The 22,552-nt window shown below is 37.0% G+C and overlaps 1 protein-coding gene across 3 annotated transcripts in view; it reads left to right on the top strand.

The window, feature by feature from the left end:
- Window positions 1-22,552, top strand: part of ATP6V1H (ATPase H+ transporting V1 subunit H) — a 126,259-nt gene that overhangs the window by 54,105 nt on the left and 49,602 nt on the right. For all 3 annotated transcript variants that reach the window (XM_023184201.2, XM_023184199.2, XM_023184200.1), the window contains 3 exons: window positions 776-968; window positions 17,422-17,600; window positions 19,854-19,979. In XM_023184201.2, the coding sequence (XP_023039969.1) occupies window positions 776-968; window positions 17,422-17,600; window positions 19,854-19,979 (498 nt within the window). The remainder of the gene's footprint in view (window positions 1-775; window positions 969-17,421; window positions 17,601-19,853; window positions 19,980-22,552) is intronic.

Below are 22,552 nucleotides of genomic sequence, written 5' to 3'. Positions count from 1 at the left end.
TCTTAACCCCTCTGGTCTTTTTTTTAAATAGTAGGCTCCGCTCCAATATGAAGGTTACTTTTAATGGTCTTATTTGATGATTTTTTTTATTTGATGATTTCTGAACTCCATTGTTTGAATGTAGGTATTCCCCAGGGCGATTTCCTTAGCTTTTCTTCTATTGTATATATTATCTCTCTTGGTGTAACCTCCTTCATTTCCGTGTCATTTTCCTAGTTTCCTTATCAGTAAAGTAAGAGATCAAACTAGAAGTTTGATCAAACTGAGTTTTTGATCTCTTGATCAAACTGAGGTTTTTCCTGACCCCCAAATTCAGTAATTGGCTATGTCAAATTTGAACCTATCACAGGTTTTCACCAAACTCATCCCTTCTTTTCTCTGTTTCCTCTATATTTTAAAACTATCAGTGGTCTTATTGGTTGCCCGAACTCAAAATCTCCATGTAACTTTTGGCTCTATTGTCTGTCCGATTGCTGTTTCCATTCCCGTTGCCATATTGCCTGTCTTTGTTCCCTTCTTGCCGCACAGCAAGAGCTCCTGCTTCCTGAGGTCCTGTGACTTTTGGAGAGAGGGTTAAGTGGAGCTGTACCGGAAGTGGTTCTCTGTGAGTAACAATCTAGCTGCTTGTTATTGCCGGCAGGAAAGAAACAGAACATAATTCAGAGAGACCTGTTCCGTTAGTGCAAAAAGAGAATAATTGCTTATTTCTTCTTTCTTCTGCTCTCATATTAAATGTTTTGTAAATGTGTGTGTGTGTGTTTTTTTTTTTTTCCAGCATAATGGGAGTGTTGAGTAACAAGTGTGGCTTTCAGCTCCAGTATCAAATGATTTTTTCAATATGGCTCCTGGCATTCAGTCCTCAAATGTGTGAACACCTGCGGCGCTATAATATCATTCCAGTTCTGTCTGATATCCTTCAGGAGTCTGTCAAAGAGAAAGTAACGAGAATCATTCTTGCAGCATTTCGTGTAAGTGTTTTATGTTGGTTTGTGTGTATGTGAGGCATTTTTGACTGCAGTATATTTGAGTTTTTAGCAGGTGGGAAACAGTTACTTGTTCTTCTAGTGGTTATGAAACCATAGAGTGTTGGTGAATATAGAGTAAAATATCACTAATTTGTATTTATGGTGTGGGCAGTGGGATAGGTGAGAGGAAACCATCTAAGTGAATGAAATATGTGAGTTATATAGTATGCTTGTAGGGAAATGCAATTAGATTATGTTCAGATGGAGGAAATCCTTTTCTGCTGCAGTGTATTCCAAGAGACTGTTCTTGAAGGAGTTTCTCTCTTATGGAGCATGTATTTTAGTATGGAATTGTGTTTCAGGTTCTGGACCTACTGACTGGAGTACATTTTTGAGGCAACTATAAAAATCTATCATGATTTAAACAGTAAACTTTTTAGGATATTAGATTTGTCAGTTATCTAAGTCATCTTCCTCCTTTGAACAGATGAGGAAGTTGAGGACAAGAGAAAGCCTAGCTAGAATCGAAATCCTAGGTTGCCAGGCGGTTTTAATGCTTCACATTGCTAATTGGCTACCGAGAGCCAGTGTATTTGCTGTGCCCATTGTCTACTGATAATTTTGTTGGTCACTTTAGATGGGCTTCTGTGGGATGGCTTGGTTGAAGTAATCTAAGAATGCTCTTCAAGGTTAGTAATAGTGGACATGTCCCATATAGTGCCTACCCTCTGCCATACTTTGTTCTAAGATCTTTCCATTTAACTCATTTAATGCTCACCAGAGTTCTGTAACTTAACAGTTATCGTTGTTACTGTTAACGTATAGGTGTCATTGCTATACACTGGGAATACTGAGGCATAGAGGTCACATTGCTGATAGGTGGCAGACTTGCAAATCTAGAATGCTGGCTGTAGAATCTGTGCTTTTAACCATTTTTGTTCTTATACTTTCTTTAAAAAACAAGTAAAAAATAAAAAGTGGGGCTGGGTGTGGTGGTTCATGCCTGTAATTCCAGCACTTTGGGAGGCCCAGGCAGGCGGATCACGAGGTCAGGAGATCGAGACCGTCTGGCCAACATGGTGAAACCCCGTCTCTACTAAAAACACAAAAATTAGCTGGGCATGGTGGTGCGTGCCTGTAATCCCAGCTGCTCAGGAGGCAGGAGAATTGCTTGAACCAGGGAATCGGAGGTTGCAGTGAGCTGAGATCGTGCCACTGCACTCCAGCCTGGGTGACAGAGTCAGACTCTGTCTCAAAAAAAAAAAAATAAAATGAAAATAAAAAGTGGTGCACATGTATTGCAAAAATTTAAATAATGTAAATATCACATTTGCCAAATATAATTACTAGCATCTTTCAGATGTTTCTAAGCACAGATAAATAGATGTGTAATTTTGTTTTATATTTAGAAATAAAAATGATATGTTATACTGGTCTATAACTTTGTTAATATATAGTGAATATGTTTTCATTTCTGTATATGTGGATATTCAGTATTTTTTTAATGGCTATTTTCCACTGTGTTGGTGTAAAGCTGTGTATTTAACCAGTGCTCTATTGATGGCCATGTGGTGGTGTTTTTGGTTTCTTTTACATATGTTTGCCCACTTTGATGAATATTTCTTTTGGATTTAGTTCTAGAGATGGAACTGCTGGGTCAAAAGAATGTGTTTTTATACTTTTTTATTTTTATTTTTTTAAGACAGTCTCACTGTGTTGCCCAGGCTGGAGTGCAGTGGTGCAATCTCGGCTCACCGCAACCTCCACCTCCTGGATTCAAGCATTTCTCGTGCCTCAGCCTCCTGAGTAGCTGGGATCACAGGCATGCACCACCACGTTCAACTAATTTTTGTGTTTTTAGTAGAGACAGAGTTTTACCATGTTTCCCAGGCTGTTCTCGAACTCCTGACCTCAGGTGATCCACCTGCCTCGGCCTCCCAAAGTGCCAAGATTACAGGCATGAGCCACTGCACCCCACCTTTTTTTTTCTGAGACAGGGTTTTTACTCTTGTCACCCAGGCTGGACTAGAGTGGCGTGATCATAGCTCACTGCAACCTCGGACTCCTGAGCTTGAGGGATACTCCTGCCTCAGCCTCCCAAGTAGCTGGGACTGTAGATGCATGCCACCGAGCTTGGCTAATTTAAAAAATAAAATCTTTTGTAGAGAAGGGATCTTGCTTCATTGCCCAAGATGATGTTGAACTGCTGGGCTCAAGCAGTCCTCCTCCCTCAGCCTTCCAAAAATTGTGGGATTACAGGTGTTAGCCACAGCACCTGGCCTACACTTTTGATAGATAATATCATACACTTTTCAAAAATGTGCAGATTTACATTTCCATCAACTATATATTGGGAGCGCATATTTTTCTGCTCACTATGATTTAATATTACCCTTCTTTTAATTTTTACAAAATCTTGGTTGGAAAACTAAATCATTGTTTTAAATTTGCATTCCGTTAATAATGAATGAGGCTGAGCATCTTTTAATATTATTGGCCATTTATATTCTTTCTATAAATTGCTTATTCATAGCATTTGTCACCTTCCAAATTTTAAAATTTGATGTGCAGGAACTCTTTTCTAGATGTCTGTAGTTAATAACAGCTAATGTCTATTGAGAGCTTATTCTGTGTCAGGCACTGTCCTAATTACTTTAAATGTATTCCACATATAATTGTCCCAGGAACTCCATTTAGTGGACACAAGAGGTTAAGTAATTTGCCGGCATAGCTAGAAAGTGGCAGAGCAGGAATTTAAACTCAGGCAATATGATGCATGCTTTTAACCATCATGCTAATCTGTCTTTGATGCAGAGAATAATAATTGTTAAAATTTATTAAGTAATTTTTATGCATTGCCTTATTTAAGCTTCATGATTACCCAATAAGTTCTATTACTATTTTTATTTTATTGATAAGGAAACCAAGACTCGGAGATAATTCCTCAGTAAGTGAAAGGATTGGAATTTCACTGAGATCTGCCCAGCTCCAAAACTGTCCTCTTAACCACCCTGCCATCTCCTTTTTTTCTTGTCTTGTTGCATTTTCTCAGGAACCTTAAGACTGGCATTAAAAAGGGGGAAACGTGAAAAGGAAAACCAAAGCTAACATCAGGGGAAGATTTCTTTGCTTAAAATACCAGCTGGATGTGTTGAGCCCCGTGTATTTCCTGGCTGCCTGCAAGGGCTGAGTGAGTGAGTGATGGCATGGAGGAGTGGTGTTCAGTGTGGATTCTGAGAGACTGTACAGTAAGATCCAGGTGTGGCCTGCTGGGTGTGATAATCACTGACCAGCTGTTGACCAGGTGTTGGGCTGGGCATTAGATTTTCTTTCCATTATGTTTATTTATGAAAGTAACACTCTTTTTCATATAAAAATCATTCTGTAGTCCTTGAAGTTCGCTCTTGAGAAACAGGCAAATGCGGAGCCTCCTTACTTCTCTCCCTCCCCATGGTGGCTCTGCTCTTCGTATTTCCTGCACACTCTGTCCACATGAGTTGTCACAGTAAATTTCAGTCCAGCTAAAATAATAATCAGTTCTTAAGTCATTAAGGTTGTATTAATGAGGCTTTACTTTGAAGTATTTTAGTAGGTAAACTGATTGTATTTTTTTCTTCTACTTAAGTGCTTCATTATCCATATTCTTATTTATTTAAAGTAAAAAATTCCAGAAATGGAGTCTTTTGCCAATCTCTCCTAAATCACAAAACAGTTGTGGATTCCATGTATGTGCCAGGGGCTATGCTAATTATTAGGGGACACAGATGACCAGGATAGAGCTGGACATCTAAGGTCTTATGGTTTGGTGAAGACAGTCGACATGAATAAGCAATGCCAGTGCAATGCAGTGATGAGTGACGAAGGGAGGAAAGGCAGTAGAAGAGAGGTGGACAGCCAGAGGAGGGGTATGAGGAGGAGACGGGGCCCGAGGGGCCTTTTGAACGGGGGTGTGAGGAGAAGAGAGGGCTCAAGGGGCCTTTTGAACCAGGAATAGTTATCTTGGAAGTGCTGCAATGGTGGGGAGAGGTTGAATGTTAACAAGTGAAGAAAGAATCTTCTACAATCATCAGTAATTTGTTCTTGTAGGATTTGTTATTCCTTTCCCTGACCCAGGTGAATTCTGAGAGAGTAAATGCAGCAAATGAATCTGGCTCTTGAAGATGCAATCCTGGGATTTGTGGCTGTTTACTTTCTGAAGGCACAGACTTGTTCTGTGAATGGATCTTTTGCCCCTACCACTCTGGGCATAGAACTAGTGGGGCCAACATGAATATTTCAGTCACCCTGGTTATCACCTGACACTAACTTGTGCTCACACTCTTGGGCATCACTCACCAAGCATGGCACCTTCAAATAAGACCCTTTGTCAGATCTACTTTTAGCACTTTATTCTGTACTCTCCTGCTCTGAGGGAACATGGAATAATATCTGATTCCTGTTTTAAATTTGTTCTCTGTGGCACAATAGATACTGCATCTTTTCAATTCAATAAATTTGTTCTCTGAGGGCTTAATGCTCCTTCTGTTCCATTTGTCTTAGTTTTGAGTTTCTCCCTTGTTTTTCCTCTTTTTAATTCTACAGTTGTCACAGGAGCCTTTATTTTGTCAAAATCTTCTAGTGTAAATTAAGCATCTACCATTTGCAAAAACAGAGCTAGTTTGATCTTTTACTGTTATAAAAATAATATGGTTTTATGGTTAAAAAGATATGGTAGAAAAATATTAAGTAAAATTGTAAATTACCCACAATATCACTCCCACATATGGAACCCCCTTGATGTTTTAAAACCTGCAGTTTATCTCTGTTCCTTTACTACATACAACTAGGCTTCAACTCTGGGTGAATTGTGGTAGGCACTAAGTAGCTGAAGGAGTCGTTGAAATCTCATCTCTTCATGATTTGGGTGAATCATGCTTGACGTTCCTCACTACAAAGTCTGTATGCACTCAGGCCTGTAGTGAGTGTCCTGGCATGTGCAGTGGCAGTCAGGTTCTCTGGGCTCTTGGGCTGGCCTCCAGGCTTTTGGCCAAGTTGCTTAGCCTCTCTGTGCTTTAGTTTTTTTCATGTGTCCTGTGAGAGTAATATCATCTCTCCTACATCCGTTACTTTGTTGATGCTCACATGATAATACCCTTTGAAAAATGTGTGCTAAATGAACCTTTGGCACCTAATAGACCCTCAGTAAATATTTGTGACTATAAAGGGCTGGTCGTGGGGTGGTTGTTGGCACCAGGGCTATAGCAGTCATGGTGAACTTACTTCAGGTTATGTGAACACTGGGTTCATATGGTTGTGTCTGTGGGGTTTGTCTTTGGATGTTACCTAGACAGAAAGAATAGTGAAAAGCCTTTTGGAATGAAAGTGTGTTATTTACAAGGGAATTGCGATCCAGTGAAAAAGTTACCTGGAAGTGAAGACTGGCCCAGTTACTAAATGTTCACATTTTAAAAATTAAGAGAAAAGTAAAAACATGTTTACTTAATTTGATGAACATATCACAGAAAGCAAGACTGGAGAGAGAGGGTCCCTATTTTCTGTTAGTATGTGGACTTTTGTCTAAATTGGAAGCTGTTAATAAACTTGGTACTGAAAGCTTTTTTCAGAAAAGGAGGTATATTTTGTAATTGCTAAACTGTTAGGAAAGATGGTTACCTTTGACTCAATGTCTTTGCAATTAGATTATCCTAGAAAGGATATTGTTATCCTAGAAAGGATATTGATAAAAACAATTATTATTGTTTTTATTATCTTTTGTGTGACTTTCTCTGATGGGCAATGGAAAGGTCAGCAGTTTCCTAAGTAGTTAATATGGCATTTACCTCTACCTGTTCTTTTCTGTATGTTATATAGTTTTTGAAGTTAAAATATCTATTTTTCAAATTGTTAAAGATTGTAAAAATTTATAATTATTTCTTGTTATAGGCTTTTGATAATTTGTTAATAACTTGTCTATTTAAGGTGAAATAGAGGTGTGGGGAAGAGCTGTAATAGAAGTCGGGGTCTTATTTTAGCTGTCCTGTTTTTTCAAAGAATATTCTTTCCCTTATAGCTTTTTCTCTCAGTTTCAAGAGACTGCATGACTTATTATTTAGAAAATATTTTAAGTGCTGCAAGTTTCTATGAAAAACCAGGTACTAATAATTTTTTTGTTTCTTTTTGAGACAGAGTCTTGCTGTATTGCCCAGGCTAGAGTGCAGTGACATGATCTTGGCTCACTGCAACCTCTTGCCTCCCGGGTTCAAGCAATTCTCCTGCCTCAGCCCTCCGGAGTAGCTGGGACTACAGGCATGTGCCACCACGCCCACCTAATTTTTGTATTTTTGGTAGAGACGGGGTTTCGTCATGTTGGCTAGGCTGGTCTCAAACTCCTGACCTCAAGTGATCTGCGTGCCTCAGCCTCCCAAAGTGCTGGGATTACAGGTGTGAGCCACTGCACCTGGCCTAGGTACTACTTTCTAATAGTGGGCTGAGATTTAATCTAAAGTCCAGCAAAAGCTGCTTTAATCATTATATGATATTCTATCTAAGCTTCCCACATACCCTACTTTTTTGCCCCCACTTAGTTCCTCCTCCTTTCCATTATTTTTCGTTTTGAATCATTAGTTAAAATAAAAGGTTATTGGAAGCACATATCTAATACTGTAATATCACAGAAGAGAGATGTTAGTTGATGTTAATTGAATCCTGCCTTTTTTTTTTTTTTTTTTTTTTTGAGACGGAGTCTCGTTCTGTCGCCCGGCCTGGAGTGCAGTGACCGGATCTCAGCTCACTGCAAGCTCCGCCTCCCGGGTTCACGCCATTCTCCTGCCTCAGCCTCCCGAGTAGTAGCTGGGACTACAGGCGCCCGCCACCTCGCCCGGCTAGTTTTCTGTATTTTTTTAGTAGAGACAGGGTTTCACCATGTTAGCCAGGATGATCTCGATCTCCCGACCTTGTGATCCGCCCGTCTCGGCCTCCCAAAGTGCTGGGATTACAGGCTTGAGCCACCGCGCCCGGCCAAATCCTGCCTTTAAGTTCTTCCTTCTCCTTTTCTCTTCCATTTTTCCTCTTGTATTTATTCATCTGTCTATCAGTGCATCAGATGTTTATTGAAGACCAAATATGTGTAAGGCAATTTGTTGGTTACTAAGTGTGTGGAAAGATGCATAAGATAGAATACCTTTTCTCAGAACCTTTGCATTTTTTTTAAACCTTTGATAGAGTAACTTGATGAAGTCACTGTGTTTACGATATACAAAGCTCAAAAAGTCACCATAAGTGTAGAGCCAGACTGAGATTCCTAAGTTTTTTTCTTTTGACCTCATTTGGGAGCTTTCTGAATTAATTATGCACTTTTATGGAAATTTGAGAAATAGAGTAGAGTAGCTCTTTTGTAATGGCGCAGTAGAAGGATAGACAAGAGTCTCTCTGGAATGAATAGACCTAGGTGTGAATTCCAGCACTTGATTGTTTAGTGTTGGGAGAGTGGCTTGAACTCCCAGAGCTAGTTTCTTTATGGTGAAAGGTGGTAGATGGTACTTAACTCATTTAAACTCATTTAAACATTAGGTAAGGAATCCATGAAATAACAGTTAAAGTGTCTGCAATAGTAAATATACAGTATGTATTTATTTCCCTTCCTTTTTTCTCCATAAAATCATGGAATAATAACATTTTCCTCTTTATCTCTGTAAGTTGGATTCTTGCTAAGTTAATATTAAGCCCAGGTAAAGATCTAGTGCTGTTTGTTTGATTTAAAAGAGACAGCATGAATATGTTACTGATATTTAGAAAGATTTAAAAATCTTATTTAAACTATATTTATAATTTCAAATTTTTACCTATAATGCATAGAATCTAATGATTTATGGGCTTCTATTGTCTAATTTTGGGTTTCACAATATTTAAAATAGACCCAATCCAATGGCAGAAATACTAGTTTTTTTTTAGATTCTCATACACTAAATTTGGGGTAATGCAATCATTATGTGAATATGCTGAGAGCAGAAAGAAGAACATCTTTAGACATCCACAATTTTGATATGCACAGTGGAACTAAAATTGAGCCATTGATAAAGACATAGTAAAGCCATTTGATTTATACCATCAAATTATTTTAAAAATGATGATTTTTAAAGTCATTTTCAAGTTCCTGTAACCTTTAAAAAAGATTTTACTGATGAGGTTATTTGAAGATAGTATAGACACATCCTAAAACTTAGGGAAATATTTTTTTGTGGGAGGCTTTAGAAAGCTTACTGAGCTACTGTGAGCTGAACAAATCTAGCAGCTGCTAATGATTGTTATTAGTTTTCCATTTAGCTGGATGAATTTTATTTTTGAAAATGTCCATCTCAGTTATTCATAGTACATGCTGAACTCCAGGTCTCTGCATATATTACTGCTGTTGGTTAAATTGATTTGTCAGTCTTTAGGTTCTAAAATAAATTAGGATGTTTTAGGCCTGTGACTGATAAAGACATTGAAGATCATCTTTGTTGCCTAGAGTTTTACATCTGTATGTTGTGCATTTGATTTCTCTTTTGGGCTCTGCTTAGTCAAAAGCCTACATTATATGTCAGATAAAGTGAATCATATTTTTATAGTGATATGCTTTTCATCAGAAAGGCTTAAGAATTACAGCCAAATTAGATAGACTAATCATGATGTTTAATTCACATCTACACATGTATACTCACTAGACATAAACATGCACACACGTACATGCATTTTTCCATGCAGGCAGTTCATAGTAATAACCCTTTCAAAGAGGCTAGCTCTAGGCTGAGTGTATGGAGCTGTTCTGGCCACTGCTATGGAAGTATTGCCAGGAAGAAATTTTATTCTAGAGTCTGTCGCTTATCCCCTGTTTCAGGAATTCTGCCTCAGCCTCTTTGCCTAACCTCTATCTTGCTTAGTAGATACTAGGTTTGGATGAGGTCTCGTAAGACTGAGACTTTTTAAATTTTGAGGTGAGTCCTTTAATACAGCATTTTTAAAAGTGTGGTCCACATTATCAGTGCAGTGCAGTGAACTGTTTGTTAGTAACCTGCAATGGATAAGTACAGAAAGTGAAAGTCAGCATAAGTACAGAAAGCATAGAAACTTGTGGGAATTTGACAGAATAATGGTTTATTGAATTTTATAGGAAAATCGAACTTGTATTTTACATGTTTTAAAATTTATTCTTACTGTGTTTTATAAAAGTATTTGTTCATGAGTGATTGAAAATCAAAAAACAAGCAAAACCGGTCTTCACCACTGATGGTTTTCGAAGCACTGCTTTCACATATATTTTACAAGGCCAGCAGTTCAGTTTTGCTGACAGAAAGATCTGAATTGTCACCTGATTCCACCTTGTTCTTAGAGATGTCAACATCCCTCTGCACCATTAATTTGCCCAAGGCAAAAATGATGTTTATACTGGATTGGTCACTTTTGCTTTTGTTGAGGTGAAGATATCATTTACTTTTAGAGAAAGAATAACGTATTTCAAAGAAAGTGTTGCTGCCAGATTAAGTAGATTGTTTCTGGCAGATTCAGTTTCTTAACTACTTTTTATAACCCATTTATTCCTTCTTTTCATTTTTTATAGTAAGATGAAGCAATGAAATGAGAATATGTATTTAAAGAAGAATAGAGAAGGCTTAATGATTGATTTGACACAGTTGAAGAAAAAGGGAGAATCAAAAATGACTAATCTTTGAAATGCTGTTATCTTGGACAATTGAAAGAGAAGTTCGTTTTAGAAGAATACCATAGGACTGTTCTACATTAGTTATTGAATGTGTTGAAGTTATAGTTGAAGCCATTAGTTATGATAATATCTTTTTTTTTTTTTTTTTTTTGGAAACGGAGTCTCACTCTGTCGCCGAGGCTGAAACGGAGTCTCACTCTGTCGCCGAGGCTGGAGTGCAGTGGTGTGATCTCAGCTCGCTGCAACCTGTACCTCCTGTGTTCAAGCGATTCTCCTGCCTCAGCCTTCCATGCAGCACGACGCCCGGCTAATTTTTGTATTTTTAGTAGAGATGGGGTTACACTGTGTTGACCAGGCTGGTCTAGAACCCCTGACCTCAGGTGATCCGCTTGCCTTGGCCTCCCAAAGTGCTGAGATTACAGGCATGAGCCATCGCGTTCAGCCGATAATATCTTAAAGATGGAGTTTAATTCTCTGGTCAACAAATACATGTAATGAAATTAACAAAACATACAAACAAAAGAGCTTTGATATGTTTCTAAAGTTAGAAGAGAGGGTAATAGGTAAAGTAACTGAAAAAGACCATAGAAAGTTTAGTAGAAAAATAAGTAAAATCTCACAAAAGGAAAGGAAGAGAGGAAGAGTTTTATAAGAGTAAGAGGTTAAGAGATTTACGCCTCCCCATAGTTGAAGGTCTCAGAAAATAATTTGTTTAGAAAGAAATAACAGGTGTTCTGAAAGAGAATAGTTTGTAGTAGTCATACAAGGAACTGGGGATTAAGAAAAGAATTAAAAATAATCTGTGATATCTAGTATGTCCTGATTTGTTTTTTCTAAGACCAGCCCAGCGGGCACAAAATAACCAGCGGGTAGGCAAGTGTAGGAGCAAAACTGCAAGTTTATTTTTGGTCACCTAAGGTGTGGGGGAGAAGTCTGTCGGCCTCCGGCAAAGGAGGCCGGCAGAGTCCCCCGGTGGGGCTCTTGGACGGACTTCCCACAGTCCCGACATCCCCACGGCAGTGGGGCTGTGAGAAGGCCGCGTGGCTCACTGGCCAAGAGCGGCTTTTCTAGGAGTGGGAGGGCAATAGGCGGGGCACGGGCGTGTCCGGGGCATTCCGCAGGTGCGACCAGGTAAATCTTGGTCTCTTCGGATTGACGTCACCTGGCGCATGCCCAGTTGGTCTGCACCTTCCCTGGCCCTGGCTGCATTTTCGCGGACGGGAAGAGTTGGTGGTGAAGAAGAACCCAGAAGTGCACCATCTTGCCTCTGTTCGTCCAAACATGTCGTATTTACTAGGATCTCACATTTTAGTAAAGGAGACAAGCATGTAATAATATTAGTGTCATACATCATGATTTCTTCTTTGACTTTGGATTACATAGGAGTGCATTGTTAAATTTCCAAGTAGAAAGTTACTGGTATTTAGCTTAATTCCATTATGGTTAAGAACATATTCTGTAAGAATTCAACCCTTCAAAATTTGAGACTCATTTTATGGCTTGTCTTATAGTCTGTCATAGTGGATGTACCAAGTGTACTTAAAAGAATGCATATTTTGCAAGTGGAGTTGTGTTCTGTGTCATTTAGGTCAGGGTGGTTGACAGTGTTATTTAGATCTTCTGTGTACTGATTTTTTTGTTTAGTGGTTCTATCAATTGCTGAGAGAGCTGTTAAAATCTCTAGCTATTACTGTGGATTTGTCTCTTCAGTTTTGTCAATTTTTGCTTTATGAATTTTGACGTTCTGTAATTAAAACACTTACGAATGTTACATTTTCCTGGTGAATTGGCCTTTGTATCATTGTGAAACATCCTTCTTTATCACTGGTAATGCTCTTTGTTTACTTTATTTGAAGTTAATATCACACTCCAGCATTCTTATGGTTGCATGCTATATCTTTTTCCTTCTTAGTTTCAACTTACCTGTGTCATATTTAGTTTGTCTCTTTTAGGCAACACATTCTTGGGTCTTAAATTTTTATCTGTTCAAATAATTTCTGCCTCTTAACTGGAGTATTTAGTTCACTGGCATTTACAATAACTGTTGATATGATTGGATTTAGGCCTGCCATTTTACTCTTTGTTTTCTTTTTGCTTATCTGTTTTTTTGTTCTTCTGCCTTCCATTTTTGCTTTCTCTTGGGTTAAGTGCATCCTTTAAAAATTTCATTTTACTTACCGTAATGACCTCCAGTTCTGTCCATGTTGCTGCAGATGAGAGGATTTCATTCTTTTCTATGGCTGAATAATCTTCAGTTGTCAGAGGCTGAGAAGGGTACCAGGATAGGAGGGGATGAAGTGAGATTGGTTAATGGGTACAAAAATACAGTTATATAGAAGAAATAAGACCTAATGTTGTACAATTCAGCAGGTTGATAGTAAACAGTAATCTACTATATATTTCAGAATAGCTAGAAGATAATAATTTAGATGTTCCCAACATAAAGAAAAGATAAATGTTTAAAGTGGTAGGCATCCCAATTACCTTGATTTGATAATTATAAATTATATATGATTGTATCAAAATGTCACATGTACTCCCCAAATAAGTCCATCTGTTACATATTAATAAATTTTAAAAAATTATTATAACATTTCTTTGGGGTCTTTAACTGTTTCTTTTTGCACTATTTTATTTCTTAGAGGTGATTTTGGAGTCACAGTCCACATCCTTTCTATTGTACTAACTTATGGAAAATGTAAGCACTTGTAGTCTTTCTTGCTACAGTTGTCGTATTACTGTATTTACATGTTGTAAGCCTACAATACAGGGTTTTAACCTGTGCTTTAAGCAATCTCATGTATATTATGGAAGTAAAGAGGGGAAAATAGTGTTTTATATTTATCCAGCTATATATTAATATGGTATCTGCAGTTCTTTTTTCTTTTCTGGACACTCAGCTTTCCGCTTCTGGTATCACTTTCCTGTAGCTGCAGAATTTTCTTTAGCCCAGGGATCAGCAAACTTTGGAAGCCTATGGGCCAAATGTGGTCCACCTGTTTTTATAAATAAAGCTTTATTGGAACACTGCTTTGCTCATTTATGTTTTTTAATGACTGCTTTTGCACTGTAATAGTAGAATTGTGCAGTTGTGACAGAGACTGCAAAGCCTAAAATATTTACTCTTCGGCCTTTCACAGAAAATGTTAGCCAATCCCTGCTTTTGGATATTTTCCAGCGTATGTCTGCTGGTGACTGATTATCTCAGTTTTATTATAAAAAATGATTTTATTTTACCTTTATTCTGGAAGGATATTTTTGCTGGATATAGTTCTGTTTTTTTTTTTTCTTTCTGTACTTTCAAGATATCATTCCACTTTCTTCTGACCTCTCTCCTTTATTTTTCTCTCTCTTTTTTTAATGCTCTCTCTCAGCAGAATTATCTCCATCATTTCTGACGAGAAGTCACCTTTCCTTTGTATTTTTGTTCCCTGTATATAATGTGTTATCTTTTTGTGGTTGCTATGAAAATTTACTATATTTGGTTTTCTGAAGATTGACTGTGATGTGTCTGGATTTAGTTTTATTTGTATCTACGTTTTACTGAACTTACAGATTTGTAGAGTTGTATCTTTTGCTAAAGATGGAAAATTTGAATAATTTCTATTGTTCTGTCTTCATGTTCACTGACTCTTTTGTTATCTCCAGTCTACTTTTAGGCTCATTTGTAAATTTTAAAATTACAAATCATCTATATTTTTATTTCTAGGATTTCCATTTGGGAATTTAGTGTCTGTGTCTCCACTGAACTTTCTTTTGTTGCTTTTTTATTGGTACCGTTTTTTTCTTTGGTCATAGTCATAATGTTTACTTTAAATCTGTTTTTGCAAACTCCAATATCTAATTCATCTCAGGGTTGGTCTTTCTCTGACTTTTCTCTTGAGTGTTGGTCACATTTTCCTGTTTCTTCATATGCTTATTAACTTGGGAGTATATTCTGAATGTTGTAAATGATACATCCTAGAACTGGTTTCTGTTATATTTCTCCATAGGACATTGAGGTTCTTTAGCAGGCAGTTAACTTGGCTGGGCTCCAACTCCAAGCTCTCTCTTCCTGTGATGAGAAGCAGCTTAAATCTTTTTTCAGTTCTTTTAGATGTAGTTGGGCTGCTGGGAGTCTGTCCTTGCATGGCATAGGTCCCTGGTCAGCTAGAGATTTGGGCAGAGTTCATATACAGAATTTAGGTCTCCTTTATGTTTCTCTCTGATTTCCCCTCTCACTTTCTAGCTGCTATCGCCACTCTAAACTGTCCTCTGTCTCCTTAGGCGATTGAGGCTGTGGTTTCTGTCTTGAGTTTTACCTGAATTTTTCTGAGTGGAGCCTATCTTCAGGAGGAGAGCCATATATAAAACTAGAAATTTTCCTAGTGCCATTTCTTTCTTTTTTTCATATCTAGACTCCATTCTAGTTTCTGCTACCTTTTGTTCCTTCAGGTAATCTTTTATATTTCATCCAGATTTTATAGTTGATTTCTATGGAAGGGTTGATCCGATAGAAGCCACTTTACCATTCCTGGAAATGGAGTCTCTGGAATATATTTAAAATTGAACCAGTAAATATACACTTTGTTCACAATGTTTTACATGAAAGGATAAAACAGTAACATGATAGAAATTGAGAAGTAACCTGATGAAAATATCAGAGAATCGTAGTTTTGTTTTTCTGACTTAAGATAACAGTTCAAACTGAACTGTCCTCTCTCTCTGAAATGAATACTTTCTACTTTAAGTAGATGGAAGTTTTGTTAACTTCAGTAGTCTTGGGCTTGGTGTTCACTGGACATCTTGTGTCTGAAAATTTCTCTGACATTGAATTTGGGAAACTTTCAGCCATTATTTCTTCAAATAAAATATCAGCCCCATTCTCTTCCTCCTCTCCTTCTGGTATCCCAGTTGCTCATGTGTTGGGTCATTTGATAATATGTAACAGATTACTGAGCCTCTATTCATTTGTTAAGAAAATCTTTTATCTCTTTATTCTTCTCCTTGGATAATTTTAACCATTTTCAAGTTCACTTACTCTTTTTCTGTTTTATCTCCACTTGGTTCTTTTAACATCAGCTGATTTTTTTATTTCAGAAATTGTAGTTTTACTTCTGGGATTTCTGTTTCTTTTTAAATAATTTATATGTTTTTTGTTTGAAATTTTTCATGTATTGAAAGCATTTTATTTCATTGAGGATTTTTCTTATAATTGCTTTGAAGTCTTTGTTAGTTCTAGTGTCTGGTTCATTCTGGAGCTGTATTCAGACAGGATTTGGGTCTCCTTTATTGCTCTTTGTTTTCTGGGGCTCCCCCCAGCCTTACCCCTCAGCGTTCCTGTTTTTCCAGCTTCACTTTTCTGGTTCCCCAGGCGAGAAAGACTATTTTTGGCTTTTCTGTGGCTTCTCTGCCACTGTGCCTTAGCTTCAGGATAAAAATTGCAGTGACAGGAACGTACTTGTATTGTTCCTTGACTTCCCTACTGTATGTATGAACTTCATACCAGTCTGTCTGCTTCTATTTACTGTTTTTTTTAAGTAGTTGCCTTTTCAGTCTGTTCAGGTTTTATAGTTGTTTTCTGCCAGAGAGAGGTTGTTTCAGTAGGTTCTTAAATCCATCATACCTGAGTGGACGTTCATGTTTTAGTTTTGAAGTAATTTTAAAAGCAAATTAATTTAGTTATACTGTTGCTGTTACTCTACTCATCTATTCATAATAAGGAGGATTGCAAGTAATTTCTCATATCTATAGATGTAAGCACTGAGGCGGAATATTAGGTTCACAAATATTTTATTATTAAATATCAACTCTGAGCCGAGCACTTGTGATAGAAAGAAAAATAAGGCAAACTACTCTCAGGGTACTTAAAATCTGGTAGAAACATAAAGGGAAGATTGGTGGGCATTGGTTTCACTGACTTCTGCATGCTGAGCTAAATCACTTTGTGCATTTGTTCAGCCTCATTATTAGGGATAGAACTTACTTGTAAAAAGAAAAAAATTCAAATTTTGTTACAATTGGAGTTAATTGTTACTGTTTTTTGTTTTTTGCTTTTTTTTTTTTTTAATTTGACAGGCTTTTTATACCAGCTTGGTGAAAGTAACTTTTTTGAAACCAGAGGTCTGTCTTGTTGCTGCTTGTTCCAAGAGTTTAGCCTGGTCCTTACTTAGAAACATTGTTTAATTCCATGACAGCTTATTGTTACAAATTTGTGGATTCTTTTGCTGTTTTCTTAAGTACTCTTAAAAATAGAAAATCCTAGAAGAGAACTCAGAAATTTGCCTGAATGTTGCAAAACTTTTCTGATAATTGTTCAAACAAGGGAGTTTTAAAAATTGTTGTCCCTTGTGCACTTACAGTTTTGTTACAGACGTAGGAAAATGGTGACCGACTGGGAACTGGAGAACTTGGCTTGACTGCGAACTTGAAGAAACACTCTTTCTTAATATCCTGTATGCTCTAGGTGGGCGACAAAGGAGAGCTCACAGCCAGAGCAAGGCCATGAGAAAGGATTCTGGTGGATTTCATTGTAAACGTGTTCAGTGTTGTAGGGCTCATCTGGGTCAATAATTAAAGATGTTTAGTAATCCAGGAAATACAAAAGTGATCAGAAGTAGGCTTCTGATATGGGACAGACACTCAGGAGCGAAGTAAGGATTTGAGATAGTCATCCACTTAAAGGTGATAGTTAAAACTTGAGAATAGGAGGAGGAGAGAGACTATAAAAGAATGTGCAGAGGTCTGTCAACATCACATGACAAATTATATAGTTTCTTGCTATCACTTTGTCTCACCCAGAACTTTTTAGAAAAATCAACTGAAAGAGAAACTCGCCAAGAATATGCCCTGGCTATGATTCAGTGCAAAGTTCTGAAACAGCTGGAGAACTTGGAGCAGCAGAAGTACGATGATGAAGATATCAGCGAAGATATCAAATTTCTTTTGGAAAAACTTGGAGAGAGTGTCCAGGACCTTAGGTGTGTTATTCTTTTTAATTCTCATGTGCTGGATCTGTTGAACTTTGTTTGACTTTCATAGCATTTTAAGAAAACCTGAATTTGTTGTCACCTATACAAATCAAGAGAGTTCACTAAAATACATTGTCTCCTGTGAAGACATCATTCTGACATGGCAACAGTTGGACAGAACTGTGTGTTATCTCTTCTCATTTAGGGAGATTCCCACTGTTTTCTGCTGTCTAAACTCTGACCAGCTTTACTCCCTCAGGATGTGACTCCACCCTGGAGCTCCTCGAGAGTCTTCTCTTAGAGTCTTTTTAAGCAACAACGGAAGTTTGTTAATTAGTGGAGGAGGTTTGCCTGTATATGGAGAAAGTATTTGTTTTCCTGCTTTTTGAAGGACTTTTGTCTCATTTTTTAATATTAAAAGTAATGTAAATAATGTATATACAGGGAAAGAATTAGCCAGTATGGAAGGAACTGCATGCCACTCCCACCACCTTCACTGCCTCGCCTCACTCTCCCTTGGGTCTCTTGTGTTTGCTTCCAAAAAGCCTTCTAGCCCCTCTCTGCCTGTCCCCTACAACCCACAAATGGGGCTCTGTATATTCTTTTGGATCTTGTTCTTTTTCTGTTTCGTACATAATATCTTGATGATCTTTTCCATTAACACTCGTATTCTTTGTTTTTAAATTACCATTGGCACGTTTTTTAAAGAGTTAGTCTCTGGAAATAGATACTTGTCTTAGGTGGACTGGGGTTTGGAGCCAGGCTGATTCTTGGAATTGTTTGGCTACTTTTTCCATGTGTGGCCTTGCACAAGCTTCTTGAGTTTTTCAAGTCTGTTTTCCTTTTTGTAAAACAGTAATAAAAATGTTAACCTTGCAGGATTTGTTGTGAGGTTCCGTCTGCTCTGCAAACGCCTTCAGCATAGTATGTACTCCAGAAATGTATTTACCAGATGATTCAGTGCAGCCATAATCCCAAGGCCCAAAGATTTCCCAGAGGTGGGAGGTGTTATCTGTATCAGTGGTTTGTAATGGATTTTGTGGAGGAAGAAAAATGATTTTTATTATTCTAGAATTTCAAATATTTCAAATATGGATACATTGATTATAATAGGCAGGCCAGGAATAGGCTTCACAGCTATACATTCTGTTACTATGTTTATTAAAAACTGATGACTGGTTCTCTGTAATAGTCATGTAAGGCCTGTTTTTGTAAAAAATAAGATTAGTGATAGCTTTCTAAATTATTTAATCCATTTTAGCTAATTATTATTGATTTTTACCTTGAATTTGGTAATTTGAAAAATACTATTTACATAAAGCTAATAGGGTGATGGGCGCAGCTAAAAGAGGCTGGTCTCTGTTTTTGCTATTATAGGATTAGGATACGAATATTAAAAATACTAGTTTACTTCTTGTACTAACTGGCCCTACATTAAAGTATTTTACTGCTTTATTCAAATGGTACCCTCTGATCAACCTCTCTAGTACATCTTGGTTATACTGAATTACTCGTAGTATTTGAATGGTTACATCTTTTTTAAATTTTTACTTGAGAGAAAATCCAAGTATGTTCTGACAGTGTGTTTGTCTACTGGCTAACCACATTAAAATTTTTTATACTGTAAAGCTTGGAGTAATCAAGTTACTCTCCAGTGAATGGTTTTTAAATTAAGGTGAATTGCAGTTTATTATATGTACAGAGGCTTTTGTCTTTAGTCTGTAATGGATTAATTCAATTATTTCTGTCTATACTCTTTGTCATCGCATTGTAAAATATTGTGCCAATACGTGTGATTTTGTTTTTGTGATGTATTGTTATAGTTTATGATATTTATAGTATAATGGAGTTTATTATGTTAAAGTACTACGCTTTTACGTAACATATTATTTTGCCTATTGGTCTGGGAAATATAGTATTTCAAGTGTCATCGTAGAAATTCTGATAGAGCTATCAATTTTTTTCTTATACACATTCATGTATATATTGGAGTAAGGATTTTGAAAGCAAGTGTTGATTTTTATGTCTCATACCCAGCATTCAAATTTGACGGGAGGGTTGGACCTTACTACACTGAAGGACATTTCACATGATTTATTAAAGATTATTTAAACTGTTTAAAGTTCGTTTAGTGGTAGTTTGTTAATGTACAGGATGGTCAGTCTTTGTAATTAAATAATAAGTGAAGACATTTTATTTTGCTTAATTTTGGAGTAACTGTCAGATTCTTACAAACCTTGAATTCTTTGAACATTTTTATAGTTCATTTGATGAATACAGTTCAGAACTTAAATCTGGAAGGTTGGAATGGAGTCCTGTGCACAAATCTGAGAAATTTTGGAGAGAGAATGCCGTGAGGTTGAATGAGAAGAATTATGAACTCTTGAAGTAAGTTTATTGTTCCACTTTACACTCTTAATATCTGTTATCCCAAATTCTCACCAACACTTGTTTTTGTCACTCTACATTCTAGATATTCTGTGGTTTTAATTTGTATTTTCTTGCTGACTAATGTGGTTAAATACCTTTTCATATCTGTTTGGCCATCTGGACATCTTTTCTTGGAGAGGTGCCTGTTCAAGTCTGTTTTCTTTCCTTCTACAGGAGTTCTATATGGATTCTGAACCTGAGGGTGTTGTCTCATATGTGTATTTTCATCACAGCCATTTTGTCCCCACTCTGTCGCATGCCATTTTCACTTTTTAATGGTGTCTTGGTGAAGGGGTGCTCTAAATTTTGATGTAGCTCAATTCATTGGTCTTTCCCTGTATGGCTAGTGCTTTTCTGTGTCCTGGTTAAGAAGTTTTTGCCTACTCAAGGTCACGAAGATGTCTTTATATGATATCTCCTAGCAACTTTATTGTTTAACTTCTTGTAGTTAGATACCCAGTCCATCTGGAATTGATTTTTGGGTAAGGCATAAAGTAGGGAACAGGATTTATTTTTTTCTTTCCATAGATATTTAATTGAACCAGCTCCAGTTGTTGAAAACATTTCCCCCAGTGCTCTCCGGGTTTACCTTTGTCATAATAAGATGACTGATATGTGTAGGTTTGTTTCTTTTTTTAGTGAGATGTAGTTTATATAGCATACAATTCATATGTTTAAGCGATAGAATTCAGTGGTTTTTAGTATATTCAGGTATTTGTGCCCATTGCTTCAAAAAGAAACCTCATATTCTTTGGCCATCACCTCTCTATCCACCCATCTACCTAGCCCTAAGTAACCACTGATACCTGGATTTGCCTGTTATAGAAATTTCATATAAATGGAATCATGTATGTTTTTCGTGACCGGCTTCTTTCACATACTGTAATGTGTTCAGGGTTCATCCATGTTGTGGAATTTATCACTACTTCATTCCTTTTTATGGTTGAATGATTTTCCATTATGTGGATAAGACCACATTTTATTTATGCACTCATTAGTTCATGAACTTTTGGGTTGTTTCTACCTTTTGGTTATTATAAATATTGCCCATAATAGTTGTGATACAAGTTGTGTGGGCATATGTTTTCATTTGTCTTGCTGTTAGATACTTGGGTGTGAAATTACTGAGTCATTTGTTAACTCTGTGATTAACCATTTGAGGAACTGCCAGGCGGTTTTCCAAAGTGGCTACACAATTTGCTATTCCCACCAACAGTGAATGAGGGTTCTGATTTCTCCACATCTTTGCCAACATTTGTTGTGACCTGACTTTTTGATTCTAGCCACCTGAGTGAGTGTGCAGTGACATCTCATTGTGGTGTCTATTTGTATTTCCTGATGGCTGATAATGTCAAGCATCTTTTTCATGTGCTCGTGGGCCATTTGTATATCTACTTGGGAGAAATGTCAGTTTAGATGCCTGGCTCATTTTGCAGTTGGGTTGTCTTTTTATTACTTAGTTGTAAGGGTTCTTTATATATTCTGGATACAGGTCCCAGATCAGATATGTGATTTGTAAATATTTTGTCTCATGTTGTGGGTTATCTTATCACTTTCTTGACAGTGTCCTTTGAAGCACAAAAGTTTTAAAATTTCTATCAAGTCTAATTTATTTTTTCCTTAGTTATTCATGCTTTTGGTGTGTTGCCAAAACTGAGATTATGAAGATTTACTCCCATGTTTTCACAATATTTTTATAGACTTGGCTCTTACATTTGGGTTTTTGATCCATTTTGAGTTAATTTTTGTATATGGCATGAAGTAAGGGTCCAACTTCTTTCTTTTGCATGTGGCTATCCAGTTGTCCTAAGTACTATTTGTTGAAAAGACTATTCTTTACTTATTGAATTATCTTGGCATCCTTGTTGAAAATCAGTTGACTATAGACTTGGGTTTATCTCTGGACTCTCTGCTGGTCAATAAGATTACTGTGATAGCAGTACCACACTGTTTTGATTGCTGTTGCTTTATAGTCAGTTTGGAAAACAGGAAGTATGACTTTCTACCTTTTTTCTTTTTATTAAGAAAAAGAGTGTATCTTTAATGAGTCTGTAATTGGTAGATATTTTAAATTGTTACTAGAGTTTGCTGTCACACACAGTGTGAGAATTACTAATATATACCTTACTACAACTTTTAAAATAGACTTTAATGTTTAGAACAATTTTAGATTCACAGAAAAATCGAGCAAAAAGTAGATTGCTTTCATATGCTACCTCTACCTCCACCAACACCGTTTCCTGTTTCTAACATCCAGTTTTTAGCGTTAGTGTGGTACATTTGTTACAATTGATGAACTAATATTGATATGTTATTATTAACTAAAGTTCATACATAGTTTGCATTAGAATTCACTCTTTGTGTTGTGTAGTTTCCTCATTCTGAACTTTTCAACTTTGTGTATAGCTCTGTGGGTTCTTGACAAGACTATCTTTGCTCCAATGAATTGCGCTTGCTCCACTGTCACAAGATCACTTGACTGTGTTTGTGTAGGTCTATTTCTGGGCCCTCTCTTCTATTTTAGCGATCTA

This window comes from Piliocolobus tephrosceles, chromosome 7 (assembly GCF_002776525.5).
Source record: "Piliocolobus tephrosceles isolate RC106 chromosome 7, ASM277652v3, whole genome shotgun sequence".
Taxonomy (NCBI): Eukaryota; Metazoa; Chordata; class Mammalia; order Primates; family Cercopithecidae; genus Piliocolobus; species Piliocolobus tephrosceles.
This window is presented reverse-complemented; position numbering and strand designations above follow the sequence as displayed.